The following is a 16,031-nucleotide window of genomic DNA, read 5'->3' on the forward strand; positions in this document are numbered from 1 at the left end:
CGGATCGTTTAAACTCTTCTCTGGTTTTTAGGCCCACACGCCTTTTTCGCGTCGGATTTAATTACCAGAAAAAACCGGCCGCCACACTATAGCTTAAAGCAGAACTACCAAAATCTACAAATCTGATCGGTCTACTATATTTCTTACTTATACTACACTTATTTAACTGAAATAAAAAGTATGCATACCTTACATGTAGTGCTACATCAATACTGTCACCTTCAATTCCTTTAGATGAGAACTGACTTAAAGCAGCTTGTATTACAGCAATGATATCGTCCGCAACATCCGCGTTTGATGTTAATTTGGACAAAGCATGAATAGAAGTGCTTGTCAAACCTAAAATAAATATATAAAAAACTATATATACAGCAAAATTAATTTTTCAAAGTTACCTAAAAGGGCCTGTAGACTAGCTGAACACTGTGTGAGCCTTTCGTCGAGATCTGACTGCGGGAAGAACACACTACTAGGAATACCATTGGATGCAGGCTCAAATCTAAATCCAACTGACATCAGCAGTTCTTTCCAACCACCTATTGAACCAACCTTTAAAAAATTTCCAAATTATTTGAATGTGTTAATAAAAAAGTCAAAAATAGAGTACCAAGTCTTGAAAAATTAGTTAAACTAAAATAGTGAGCTAACTGTCAAATATAACAACCTATAAAGCGGATGAAGGGCTACGATTATAATGCCTCCCAAGGATTAAAACCAGACTGGGAGATATATACCGGAAGAGATACAGAAGGAGGAGGGATTGAGAAGATTATAGGGAGGATTATTATCATCATCATCAACATGTAGCCGTTACTGCCTACGATGAATATAGGCCTCCTGCAAGCTCCTCTATATTTCTTCATTCTTGGCTGTCATCATCCAGTTTCCACCAATAATTTTTTCGTCTTTGCTTCAACGCGTTGATCTACCTCTGCTACGTTCAGTGTAGCCATACTAATATTCCTCTAGGCCATCTGTCGTTCGATATTCTCGCCACATGACCTGTCTATTTCCACTTCATTGTAGTTACATGTTTCACTAAGTATTTGACCTTAGTTCTTTGTCTGATGGTATTATTGGGGTTTCTACCTCTTTAAGTGATTCCATGTATGACTCTTTTCATGGCTCTCTGGACTTTTGTTAATGTTAATGTCTCCGCTGGTCTCCGCTATTAATGTTAAGGTCTCTATTAGAATACGCTGGTGTCTGATCGACCTATGGTGTAGCAGTACGGTAATAGATAAGGGCTTGTTGCATCTTTTTGGTGCTCCTCCATAGATTTCTACACGAAGAGATTTATAAACAAGAGTTAAAATTGAAAATTAACGAATAATTTAACAGAAAACTATACATATAAATACCATACAGGATAAATAAATATACAGACTCGTATTCACTCCATGCGTAACTATGGTGGGGATACACGAAACTATGCTAGCGTCCGTAGCAGCGAAATATGACAACTTTGGCGAATACTGATTAAATAATAATTTTTTCAATAGATATTTCGCTTACCTTATTACTGCTGTTTTGATTTTTATTATTTATATTTATATTTTCATACTGCTTTTTTTCCTTCCCAGATCTGGTGGTATATTCCTATCGTCATCTATTTCCATTTTGTGTTACACGCATACAAAATTAATAGTTCAATAGAGCTAGTGTTAAAATCTGGTACTAATATAATTTACACTGCGTAATTCCTTTCGATGTACACTTAATTAGTGTTAACACCGACAACTAAACTATAACGAAGAAGTGAAGAAAAATCCTTAAAATTGATATTTTCTTTAGAGAACTTCCAAATATCCGCTTTTTAATTTGACGTTTATTTGACACTCGAACTTATTGTTTGTATGGTGTAACAAATTTTATCAAAAATGGTAAATATCTATTACATATTAACGTCAAATATGTCATATGTGTATCATATGTTTAACGTTAACGCTAGGTGTCGCGTCAGTCATGCACGGAGCGAATATAAATAACAAAATTTAATGTAACCTTAAATGAAAATTACTTAAAGAATTAAAAATCTGTCGATTTTTTTTATTTTAACAGAGGTATTGACTTAGCTCATAAGTCTTACCTTATTTTCTATTGATTTTTGCGTGGTGTACATCGCATTCTTCTGGCCTCTGTGAATTCTCTGCAAACTCTTCTCTACCAAATGAAGAGTGACCCGTAACGCATCTCTACACTTTTCAGGATATTGTAGCAGCTCACAAAGAGCTTGACCCATCAAAGCTACTTTACTTGACAGCCTTACATTGGATCCGATGAGGACAAAACCTGCCCAGTTGGCTGGATGCGCGAAGTGTTTTGTGTGTTGGACCGTTTGCATAGCTTCAGCTAAAGCTCTTTGAAAAGAACATTAATAAGCAATAAGTAAGCAACGATAGCGATAGGATACCGCACACATCTTATGGAAAACATAATGTCACTCAAATGTGATAAAAAATTTACATGAATATATTCGTCTCGGAATTACAATCATTTCATATCATTGAGCCAACTCTGAATTTTAATTAATAATGGCGTAAATTCATAGGTAGGTACATAAATCTAAAATCAAATGTGTATGTACATGAGTTAGAGAGAGAGAGAAAAGAGATTTTGTGAATTGCCAGTTCATAAATCTTTATGAAGGTATTAAAGCAGAGGCTTACTCTTATCTTATAGATAATAAAGTAGGGATAATTTGGTCAGTAGTACCAAAGCATACATGGTGATTGATTAGTGTGATAAAGCTAAGTAGATCCGCTGTAGTAATAGATAGCAATAAAAGTTAATAACAAAAATTGTAGCCAACTTTGAGCTTCACATTACAAAATTATTTAGAATGTTACAGGGTGTTCGATAGCATAGCGGCAGACCAAAATTATGTTTTTTTAAATAGAACACCCTACATTTTATTTTATATTCGAAATCTTCTTAACTTCCTTATTCCAAAAATATAAAGGTTTGTTATGTTATACCGTGTTATACATGGTATTAACAAAGTTATAACCAATGTTCTATGAAAATCGTAACAAGTTCAGCTTCCTGTATAAATAAAAATAAGCAAAACAGCAATGGTTTATTGGTGCCATATTTTTTTGTTGATTATCAAAATTTTTAAGAAAGGTTAATATTGCTAATTTTCTTTATATCAAATACAGGGTGAGTCAAAACGCAAGTACATTAGTTTCTCAGTAATTTTAAATGGAACTATTTTATTTTTATGGTATTTTATGTCACTATCCAAAAGTACCATTACTGTACTTTAATTTTTGTATAAAATTCCCTATGTCTTAATTTGTTAGTTTTCGAGATATTTTCATTTTTCAGAGCAAATTATTAATAAGGTGTCTAAATTTTTCCAAATTGTAAGTAAGCCATGACTGAATGGTCTAAAACTGACCGTTCACCATAATAGGGCTTGGATAATACTCATATATACAGATTATACAACATATGAAGGAAGCTCGAAACAATTGAGAGTCGATGAAATGGTAGATATGATCTGGAATTGGGCGAGTGCAATAAACATGCGTTATTATCAGTAAGAATTTATCATGAACGGTTCCCCGAAAGACGACAGCCTACAACAGCAAGCTTTGAAAAATTAAGGATTACCAAAAGTGCTGTAACAGAGGAAAACGAAATAACTGTGTTGCTGGCAGTTACTGAAAATCAACATACAAGTATACGAAATATTTCCAAAGCAAACGAACTAATTTACTACTCTGTGCAAATAATTCTTGCAAAAAAACAGAATGCACCTTTACCGCATTCAATTGTACCTACCAAGAATTGACCTACCAAGAATCAATTGACAGAGAGACTTCTTCAATAATGTACTACATATTTGGAGATGAAGCTACGTTTCATAAAACGGTTCAGTTAATAGGCATAACTTTATAATTAGGTTAGACACCTAATTAATAATTTGCTCTGAAAAATGAAAATATCTCGAGAATTAACAAATTTAGATATAGGAAATAGTATATAAAAATTAAAGTATGGTAATGGTACTTTTCGATAATGATATAAAACACAGAGTGTTCCATTTAAAATTTCTGAGAAAAGAATGTACTTGCGTTTTGACACCCTGTATTCGATATAAAGAAAATTTGCAATATCAACCATTCTTAAAAATCTTCACAATCAACAAAAAAATATGGAATCAATAAACCATTGCTGTTGTGCTTATTTTTATTCATACAGTGAGTTGAACTTGTTACGATTTTCATAGAAAATTGGTTATAACTTTGTAAATACCCTGTATAACATAACAAACCTTTATATTTTTGTGATGGGGAAGTTAAGAAGATTTCGAACATAAAATAAAATATAGGGTGTTCGATTTAAAAAAATATAAGTTTGGTCTGCCACTATGTTATCGAACATCCTGTAACATTCTAACTAATTTTGTAATGTGAAGCTCAAAGTTGACTACAATTTTTGTTATTAACTTTTATTGCTGTCTCTTATTATAGCGGATTTACTGAGCTTTATCACACTAATCAATCAACCTATATATAGTTCCTCTAATCGGTTTACCTCATGCTGGATTAAGCTGTTTTCAATAGCTACTAGACTAATAGTATTTATGAATGACAATTTTATGGACTTAAAAAATGTGATTTCCATAAACTTTAATTACAATCTACACCATTATTAATCAAATTTCTAGAATAATCAACTCATGTAAATTTGATTGAATTTGAGTGACATATTTTCCATAAGACGTGTGCGGTGTCCTTTGTTTATATATTTACCTTGCTGCTCTGGTACCTTGAAGTAGAGCAGAATAGAAAGCTCTTAGAAGTATTTTGGTTGCTGTATCAGGAACCGGCCACAAAGACACAAGTACAGATTGAGCTCCAGCGGCTAATAATGATCTCACCAAAGCTACTAAACCATCTGATGTTGCCCAGCCTTGCGGTTCTCTTGTATGAGAAGAACTTATCTAAAATAATTTGTAAATACATATTCTAAAATTGCTTTTGAAAATTTTACAAACGAACACTATTAGTCCATTCACTCACGGTAAAATATTGCAAAACCACCAAATTTTGAAGAACTACTTGGATTAACATGAAATTTGGCATACACATAGCTAACATCTCAAAGAAAAAAGTGATATTGTGCCGATGTGTGATTTGCCCTGGGGAGTTTTACCGCTTCTCAGGGGTGAACAAACATACGTTCAAAATAAATCCGGAAATAGATAAACTGACTAATTCTAAGCAACTTTTCTTCTATATAATTTTTTCACTACTTTTCGAGTTATTTGCGAGTAAATATGTTTATAAACCTAAGTTTTTAGACGGCTTTTCGCAAATAACTCAAAAAGTAAGCATTTTATTAAAAAACATACTCTTAGTTTATAAAAAAGTGAAAAAAAGGCGTATGTATGAAGTCTGTATATAGACCCAGAAGAAGCAGAGTTGTAGCTAATGAAAAGTAGGTTCTTACTGTCAAATATCAAATCGAATATTTCAACGTGAAATAACCGAAAAATTAAGCACTTTTCGAAGAAAACTCATCATAACTTTTTTGAAGTGTATTTAAAAAAAGTTATTATTACTATATTTTAATTTTTTTAAGTTTTTAGCATCAAAAGTCAGCAAGTTACGCTGACTTACCAACCAAAATAAAGTTGGTCTCTTTTTTTTGAAAAAAAAAATCGTGAAAATCGTTTCAAATGAACTTAATCGTTACCGCTGTACAAGTTTTACCTTACTTATTTATTGTTTGTACGATCTGTAAGTTTGATCGGTTCAAAGTACTTGTTTTTGAAAGGCTGTAGTTGAAAGGGCTTGGACGAGTCACTAATCACGAGTGTATAAAAATTTTGAACAGCCGTGTCTTAAACAATTTTTATCATACAGAAAAATAAAAAATTCAAAATATTCAGAAAAGCAAAACCTACATTTCTTTACTTCCTAAAATTTTTGGTATAACTAATATTTTTTTTATAATGTTTACACTTTACAACCAAAGTTTTTCAAAAATAAACACTTTGGACCGATGAAACTTGCAGATCACATTTTAAGCAAAATAACTTGTGAAGCGGTAACGATTAGTTTCAATTGGGATGCTAATTAGAGGGTGATTTTCACGATTTTTTTTACTAAAAAAAAGGAACCAACTTTATTTTGAGCGTAACTTTATTACTTTTTTGCTAGAAACTGTTTTATAAAATAAAATAAATAAAGCTTTTATAAACACTTTAATAAAGTTGCAATGAGTTTTCCTCAAAAAGTACTTCATTTTTTGGTTATTCTACGTTGGAATATTCGATTTGGAATTTGAAGAATAAGAACCTACTTTTCATTAGCTACAACTCTGCTTCTTATGTATCTACAGACCTCATACATCTTTTTTCACTTTTTGTATGCTATATTTTTGCTTAGAATATTTTTTTCGTAAAAGTACTTTACTTTACAAGTCGAGGTTATTTGCGAAAAGCCGTCTAAAAACGTATTTTTTTTTTGTTGAAAAATGAACATACTCACTCGCAAATAACTCGCACAGTATTGACTGTATGAAAAAAGTCTACAAAACAAAAGTTGCTTAGAATTAGTCAGTTTATCCATTTCCGGACTTATTTTGAACGTAATTTTTTCACCCTCGATAAAGGGTGAAACTCACCTGCTGGCTAAAATCACACATCGGCACAATATCACTTTTTTCCTTGACATGTTAGCTATGTGTATGCCAAATTTCAAAATCAAAATCAATGTTCTTCAAAATTTGGAGCAAATACCATGAGTAACTGGAATAAATAGATACCAAGTAATTTCTAAACTATTGATGAACCATAGTATAGGTATGTGCTAATCAAAAAAAATTTCACCTTACTCTTATACATTTTAACTCTACTTACCACTACAAGCCTTGCGGAGAGTTTTAAAGATAGGATATCAGCTGCACTAAGAAGAAACTCAGAAATTGGAGGTAACTCAGCAGACACCGATAGCTCATTATGCTCAGCTTCTTCAATGTTGCTGTCAGACAAATATAATCTCTTCGATTGAGTTTGGTCCAACACCTATTAAAAATAACAACGTAAACAATGTTTTACTCCTACAGTTTTAGAAATTTACCTCCCCAGGACTTAGAACTAAAGACGAAAGCTTCCACGAAACGTGAGTAGCAAAATGGATACATTCTGCCTCTTGAATCTGGCTTAGAACCTGTTCTTTAGTAGCCGTAGATCCAACCAGAGCTTGTGTTTGTAGTAATTCTGATACCATGGTCGCCTCTTGCTCTGATTGAGGTATATCTTTCCATCCCCAATGGTCTGTTACTGCTGTCGGAAGCCTCGGATTGCCTATCACCACACTTCTAACCTATAATTTCAATTAACAATGAATTTATATTAATCAACTCTAAACAAGCAATTGACAAAGTTAAGTATCAGATATAATAGAAACAAAAGTAAAAAAAATATTAATATTGTTTGTCAAATGATTTCTTAACTACCTACATATATACATAAAAGCTTACCGATTCGTCTTGTTTCCTCATTCTTCCCGATCTTAGAGTGCTCAAGTTAGGAACCACAAATAAGGAAAATCGTTCACATAGATATTCAGATGTTTCGCTGGCTGAACGAAGTAGAGGAAATGGTACAAGATACAAGTCTCCCTCCAACACTAAGATGAGTTCTCTGCGATTGCTGCCATCTTTAGAAGGAGGTGAACCTAAGAATCGTGATGGTTATTTCTGTAGTTATTATGGGTATCTAAATAAAGCTGCTACTTAAATTTCGAAGTAGGCAAGTAAAAGTAAATGTTTTTTCAGTTTCAGAGCGACAAATTTTCATACAATATTAAATATATTCAAATGCAATGATCATGTTTTAAGATGATGGTAGTAAGTTAAGTAAGTCCTTTGGTGATTTTGTAATATAAATCACTGATTTGACTAGAATCAGCTGCTTGAATAAGAACATATTAGATCAGAATGTAATTCACCACCAAACATTGAAGCTAATTGATAGCACACTGTGGTTATGTTAATCTACTTTAAATCCACGATTGCTGTTGCCATATTTCAGAACTTATGTAGCAGCTCTCATACAGGGTGGGGCATTAGTGTGACAAAGTCCAATTACTCATTTGTCATAAGAGATACGAAAAAAAGTTATTTAGATAAAAGTTGGGGCACACATAGTAACATAATTTAAAAATATTTTTAAATATACAGGGTCGTCCGTATTGACAGGATGACACAAACTTATGTTTTTTTTAATGGAACACCCTGTATATTTTTACATTTTTGGATTATCCTCGATGTTTCCTTTCTTAAAATATATGGTTTTGTAATATTATACGAGGTAGTTTAAAAGTTAATTACGTTTTTTTGTTAATTTCTTAGCAAAATCTACACCCTGTAGAATTTTAGTGATTTGACATCAAATTGTTATTTTATCTTCAAACGATTTTTAATATAGTCTACTATTGTTAAACATTAACAGTATATCGAAATGTTTAATTTTAGTATACAGGGTGGGTCAAAACTCGGAATGAGTATTTTTTGAGTTTTCTTAAATGGAACACCCTATATTTAAGTATTGTAGTGAAATGATATTTTATGATACTTTTTTATTTCTTAAGCATTCCCTATACCTAAGTGCTTTAATTTGTATGTTATTCGTGATTCTTTAAGCCAAACATTAATTGTAAGAAAAATTACGTGAAATTTTATTAGGTGGCTGTGAAAATATTTAATCAAAAATAATTTTTGAAAAAGAAAATACATCATAATCTAGTCTGATCCTTAATTTAGTACTATTGGATGAAATATTCAAATAAATTCGTAGTTAAGGTTGTTGGTGCGCAAAATATTAATAAAAACATACAATATTCTACCTAGTCGACTATGACACTAAATTTCCTTAAAAATTTTCATTATACTATTTTTATAGATCCAGTTGCTTTGTTACCATTACTAATATGTATTTTTCTTATGAGAAACTGATTAATAAGATTTTGGTGCTAGTGGAATATAACAAAAATGTGCTACTAGCAATAAGAATTTTTCATCAGAAATTCCCTGATAGACGACAACTAAGAAGAGAAACGTTTAAAAATATACTAGAACGGTTTCAACGGACTGATCACTTAGATTATGATAAATCTACTCGAATAAAAACTATTGTAAGTGAAGAAAACAGCAATTAAATGTAATCCTTAGTGTCACTGAGGATCTGCATATTAGTACAATCCTTCTTACAATCTAAGTATCTAGTCTGTTGAAACCGTTTTAGTATACTTTCAAAAGTTTCTCTTTTTGGTTGTCGTCTATCAGGGAATTGCTGATGATAAATTTCTATTGCAAGTAGCTCATTTTTGCTATACTCTCCTAGCACAAAGCCATTTTAATCCGTTCCTCATTAGAAAAATTAATATTAGTAATGGTATCAAATCAACTGGAACTATATGAATAGCATAATGTCAAATGTTTAAGCAAATTTTGTGTCATAGCCAACTAGGCAGAATTTTGTATGTTTGATTCATATTTTAAGCACCAACAACCTTAGCTACGAATCTATTTAGATATATCATCCAATATTAATAAATTAATGATCAGGCTAGATTATTATGTATTTTTTTTTGAAAAATTACTTTTGATTGGATATTTTCACGGCTACCTAATAAAATTTTACGTAATTTTTGTTGCAATTAATGTTTGCTTAAAGAATGACGAATAACTTAGAAATTAAAGCACTTAGGTATAGGGAATGCTTAAGAAATAAAAAAGTACCATAAAATTTAATTTCATTACAATACTAAAATACAGAGTGTTCCATTTAAGAAAACTCAGAAAATACTCATTCCGAGTTTCGACCCGCCCTGTATACTAAAATTAAACATTTCGCTATACTATTAATGATTAACAGTAGTAGACTATACTAAAAATCGTTTGAATGTAAATAGAAAATTTGATATCAAATCACTACAATCCTACAGGGTGTAGATTTTGCTACGAAATTAACAAAAAAACTTAATTAACTTTTAAACTACCTCGTATAATATTACAAAACCATATATTTTAAGAAAGGAAACATCGAGGAGAATCCGAAAATGTAAAAATATACAGGGTGTTCCATTAAAAAAAACATAAGTTTGTGTCACCCTGTCAATACGGATGCCCCTGTATATTTGAAAATATTTTTAAAATATGATACTATCTGAACCCCAACTTTTACCTAAATAACTTTTTTTCGTATTTCTTACGACAAACGAGTAATTGGACTTTGTCACACTAATGCCCCACCCTGTATAATATAATTTTAAATAAAATCGAATATTCTTACCTTTGGTTGATAGAAATTCTTCAAAAGGTTGAAGAAGCATTGTGTACAGCGTGTGCAAACAACTTGGTCCTTTCCAGTTCTGTCGAATACCTACTCTAGTAGAGCCCTGTGTACTTGCACTAGATCTGGTACTTCCTAAAACATATTGAAATAATTTATGTATATAACTTTGTTGTAAATCTTGATTTTGTTATTTCCGAAAGGTGTGTTTCCTGTTCTGTGGAAAAAAAATGAATATGCCTGTTTCTAAATCTAAGGAGAAAAAAAATATAAAAAAACTATGGAGATTTGTTACTTTAATTGCTAAGGTTTTTGATAGCTTCGTAAGTTCTTTTCTAACACAGAAATGTAGGCGGATAATAGCTCCTGAGCAGTATGGTCTGGCAGAGGAAACCAAGTCGAGGTTAGGTAGATTTTATTTATACTGATTTCTCCAAATAATTTGGTCTTCTAAGATCTTGTGCTCCCATTTTCCATCTTATCACTGTCCTAGAAAAATAATCATCCTTTCTGCATGTTCTGCTTCGACATCACCCTTCCATCTTTTCCTGTGACATCCTACTGATCTTCTACCATCTGGACTCTCAAAAAAAACTTATTTTAATACTTTTTTTATCCTTTGATCATACCACATGACCTGCCCATCTTATACAGTTAACTTTCATATGTCTGATTATGTTAATTTTTTGCTGTTTTGTTTTGTCAATGCCAATTTCATAATTTTCTTCAGATAGTGGAATTCTTTCCAAAAATGTTGACTACAAATTTGACATTTGAAATGAAAACAATAATTTATCTTTAGCTTACCTTGAAGAGAAGCAACAGATCCACCCACGCTGCCAAGGGAAAACAACGAACTCAGGGAATAATTACTGGTGTTCAGGAGATGTTGCCGATTCACCATTCTCAGGAAACCAGTTCTTTCTGAAAGAGTATCCTCTACGTGGTCCTCAGCGATAGTTGGACACGGAGATGCTTCTAATCCAAGACTATCTCTGACTGAGTTGACTAGTTTCTCCAAAAGACCTGTACCAGATGGGACTGGGTCTATATGTTCGCAAACAGCATTGTCTGTTGTTTCAGTTAAGGGAACGAAGTGAAACTTTACAATACCTAAAATATGTATTCAGTTATTAATTATCTACAGATTAAATATGACGAAAAATGACTAGAAATTAGGAAAAATCATTACAAAATGATGAGTACGGATGAATTTGTACGAAAAATAATATATAGGTATATATAAACATGAAAAATAATAAAAACTGATGAGAAGGATGAAAAATTATAAATTAGGTATTATTAGCACGTCCACAACATAGAAACCACATAAAAAATAAAAATGGAATCACCAGAAACAACAAAAACCAGATCATAAATATTGTTGGAGATTGCTATACAGAATTGTACTCATCCAGAGTAGCAAAACCAGAAAACCACGATATAGAACGAATAAACAACTCTTAAAGATGACCAAATATTAAAAGAGATGATTACAGCTGGAGGTCAAACTACTTTTTAGGCAGTTAAAATCTTAATAAACAAGTGCCTCTTTGGAAGTGCTATTCAAGCCTCTTAGCAAAATTCGCACATACTTTTACTACAGAAGAAAGGAGACAAACAGAAACTCAAAAATTATAGACCAATAAGTCCGTTACCACAACCATACAAACTCCGAAAAAGCAGGATTCCGTAAAGGTAGGTACCATACAACATCGACAAACAATACGGTCACTTATCGAAAAGTGTAACGAATACCATGAACCTATTCATTTGGTAATTTGTGGATTACAATATAGCATTCGATTCCATAGAACTTTATGGCCGTATTAGAAAGAATTAATAACACAAGGATTGATTCCAGGTATAAGATTTGTTCCAACACAACGAAGAACCGTCATGTAACGATCACGTTACTATATAATTAACGTTTCATGGGTTTCATGGGAACGAAATAATACGTTCCATGTTACTGCGCAGGACGGTGATCGTTACATGGACGGTTTCTCGTTGTGTTGGAACAAACCTATAGAATACATCTAAAATACACATAATATGATAATACATAAGACAACACAACGGAGAGAAGAGTTAGACAGGAAGACACTATCTCTCCAAAATTATTTACTCTTACATTAGAAGATGTGTTCAAAAAATTAAATTAGGAACAACGCGAAATAAAATAGATGGCAGAATTTTTAAGTCATTTAAGATTTGCCGATGACGTAGTACTATACAGCGCAACAATACAGAGCAACCAATCTACATGCTAAAGGAGCTTAAACAAGAATCTGCAAAATCGGTTTAAAAATGAATTCAAATATCGACTTATTATAGAAGTGAGATCGAAAGTGTTGAAGAGTATAATATATATTTAGGTCACACGAACCATTTAGGCAAACAGAATGAAACGGCAGAGATAAGAGAAGAGAAGAATTCAATGACTTTGACAGAAGTAGGGAGAGTCAGTGTTGTGTTAAAAAACAAAAGATACCAATCAATCTAAAGAAAAGGGTATACAACAATATTGTATTCTATATTGTATTCTATTATATATTGTATTATACATAATATATATTGTACATATTGTATATACATAATATATATTGTATATTATGAGGACGTACGAAGCAGGACGAAGGTGCAAGATGTAATTGGAAGAATTGCGCAAATGAAATGGAACTCTGGGAAGGACATGTAGCATGGCAAAACAACAGAGGTGGACAAAAACATTGTGCATTCGAGACTACACGAGCACAGTGGTAGTAGACCGCAAAAACGATGGCTAGACGGCATTAAAGCAAAAGTGGGGAGAAACTGATACCAACTAGCAGAAAACAGAGAAGAGTGCACAAGTCATGGGGAGGCAAGGAGTGGATGCAAACGGATTAATAAAAAGAGAGGAAGAGGAAGATTGCTAAAAAATAAATCTAAGATGTAATAATAAAAAATCAAAAGTTATTAATAAGGATCAGTACGAATGAAAATAATAATTACGGATTAAAAATGACAAAAATGGCGAGGACTAATGAAAAAGATTGATATATAAAAAATAATACTTTAGGTTAACATTATTTTTCTGGAACAATTTCCTGTTATAAAACACAACATTTATATGTTTGGTTTATTGGAAATACCCAGTAGAAAATAAAAAAAATTTAAAAACGATGAAAACAGTTAAAAGGTGATAAATAAGGATGAAAAACAACTGATAAACAAAAAAAATATTTAATAAATACCCTTTGTTGGCAAGATTAACCACGAATACAGAAATCCAGCAGCAATACTATAATACAAAACAGATGCTCTTTGTCTGTTAACGATATCTTTAATGTGGTCCAAATTGTTCATTCCAAATTCTTCCAGTCTGCTATTTCTCGATTTCATTTTGAGATCTGAATGGCCTTGCCGTTCTAGGAGCAAGTCCACGAAAGCTCTGTTTCTACCTCTCTCTGCCATAAGTAAGGCTTCTTCATGTCGATTCAAACCTAAAAACAAAAAAGCAAGGTTCGATTTCTATTTAGACTACAAATTAAATACACTCAGGTGCAAAAAATTCGATCCACGCCTATTTTATAGAGAAGAAGGCATATTTTTGGAGATGCCCCTTATGAAATGTACACATATTTAAGAAGTAACATTAAATAGTAAATGAGAACACAATTTATGCAAAAAAATTACTTCAGTTATAGTTATAACAAATTTTTTGTTAGTTTGTTGTTAATACATAGTATTTCCTCCTCGGGCCCTTGTAATATCCTGCATACGTCATGGCATTATGGTAATTAAATTTTGAACAAGAAGTTGGTCCAATTCGTCCCATATTGTCTAAAGAGCCAGACTAACCTCAGGAAAGTTGTTTGAGCAACGTAGCCAAACTTGAATTCCCAGTATTTCTCATAGATGTTCGATTGAATTGAGGTCGGGGCTGAAAGCTGACCAATTCATACGGACAATTCCGACGTTTTCTAAGGCAAGCCGCACACCAACGAAACATGAAACGTAAAACATGAAACGTAAAACACGTTTCATGAAAATAAAACACTGCTAAACAAATCTTGAAGTCCGCCTACCAATGAAACCAGTGTGATTCATGCTCATAAAACATTTTTATTTTCGGAGAGTTTCATAAATGGCCGGACGTTTATTTATTTAGTAGTGTTTTATTTCCATGAAACGTGATATACGTTTCATGTTTCTTTGATGTGCCTTAGTATTTATTCATTAACGATTCTAGCATGGTGGAGAGGAGCGTTATCGTTTATCAAAATAAAATTAGGTCCCTATGAATAGTGCAAAAGGTACCACATGCTCATCTAAAATGGTTTATATATCTTGATCCTGTCATAGAACCTCTATCCACAAGAACTAAGTCAGTACGGGCAATGGAACTTATACCAGCCCAAACCATAACTGAGCCTCCTCCATAGGTTTTTCTGTAGGCAATATTGCATTGGGCAAATCGTTCTCTTTGTCTACTCCAGATTCTTTGGCGACCATCTGATGACCTCAAGCAAAACCTGAACCCATCCGAGAAAAAATTTTTAAAAAACTTTAACATCGAAGTAAAAACTCCTGTTGTAATTAGATTAGAATTAGAATAGAATTATTTTAATTAAAAATTAAAATTTAAAATTTCAAATGGATTACATAAATGTTCAAATCGAACGTTTTCTGATTTAACAGTCCACCTTCAGTGAACTTCGTACTTGCTAAATAGCCCCAGAACCAAACAGTGCAGTGGTTGGATTTAAATGATTAGTTACATTATAAAATTGTAAAAATTAAACGACTTAAAGCCGATGAAAGCGGTAATACAAGATCCCTACAAAGAAGGTTACAAGTACGTTTTGGTCTGCGTGAGCCTGCCAACTCATTATAGTTCAATATTACTCAAACCTGATCTAATTCAAATTTTCGTGTTTCTTTGCAAAAGCAACTCAAGTTCTGAGGTTTTCTACGGATAGAAGTTAACGAATGGCTGGTCTTCTGGATAATCAATTCGCTTCGTGAAGTCGTTCACCTACTTACATCTTCATTTCGGACTTCGTTCAAGCAATTTGCCAGCTCAATTGAAGTTAGATGTATATTTCTTAAACATGAAGAAAATCGATTACCGCCTGCGGATGTTGCTCTCCTCCAGAATGATCCTGGCCTTCTAGTGTAGTTAATAAAACAGTAAATTACATAATTATGTCACAAGGAAATAACTACAGAACAATATGTTATATTTACACTGCACTTTGGTTTGCGACACTCCATTCATATCGATATCGATACCAAGATAATTAATAAATCATTATAAAATGGCATCGGCTGTATAGGGAACTTGCATAAATTTTTAAATTCGAAAAAAATGTTCTAAATCACAACAGAACATAATTTAAAACATGTATCAAAGATAAAAAATTTTTGTAGGTCTTTCGTTTGGCCCCCAAAGGCGATTAAAAATTCAAATTAAAACAGGTGGCCTAAAACGCGTCTGGACGTCACTCGTTTGTACATTTACAATTTTCCAACAAAGTAAACAGAATTTTAAATTAGACGTTATAAACGTCAGTAGAAAATACATTTATTTGACGTTACAAGTGTTTTGATCGTTTGAACTATTCATAGAAAACTGTACTTTTACAAAATGGTTTTATTTTCCGTAGTAAACCTTCTTTCCTTTCCTTCAATAACTATATCAAACTCCAATGTCAACAAACTGGTATAT

The 16,031-nt window shown here is 32.3% G+C and overlaps 1 protein-coding gene across 3 annotated transcripts in view; it reads right to left on the bottom strand.

Annotated features, from left to right (window-relative positions):
* LOC114342903 (tetratricopeptide repeat protein 28) overlaps positions 1–16,031 on the bottom strand; it is a 137,846-nt gene that overhangs the window by 38,551 nt on the left and 83,264 nt on the right. For all 3 annotated transcript variants that reach the window (XM_050647164.1, XM_050647165.1, XM_050647163.1), the window contains exons 19-28: positions 13,555–13,803; positions 11,123–11,428; positions 10,316–10,450; positions 7,501–7,697; positions 7,098–7,343; positions 6,878–7,042; positions 4,764–4,954; positions 2,090–2,360; positions 396–549; positions 189–339 (exon numbers count right to left, since the gene is read on the bottom strand). In XM_050647164.1, the coding sequence (XP_050503121.1) occupies positions 189–339; positions 396–549; positions 2,090–2,360; positions 4,764–4,954; positions 6,878–7,042; positions 7,098–7,343; positions 7,501–7,697; positions 10,316–10,450; positions 11,123–11,428; positions 13,555–13,803 (2,065 nt within the window). The remainder of the gene's footprint in view (positions 1–188; positions 340–395; positions 550–2,089; positions 2,361–4,763; positions 4,955–6,877; positions 7,043–7,097; positions 7,344–7,500; positions 7,698–10,315; positions 10,451–11,122; positions 11,429–13,554; positions 13,804–16,031) is intronic.

Source organism: Diabrotica virgifera, chromosome 3 (genome assembly GCF_917563875.1).
Source record: "Diabrotica virgifera virgifera chromosome 3, PGI_DIABVI_V3a".
NCBI lineage: Eukaryota > Metazoa > Arthropoda > Insecta > Coleoptera > Chrysomelidae > Diabrotica > Diabrotica virgifera.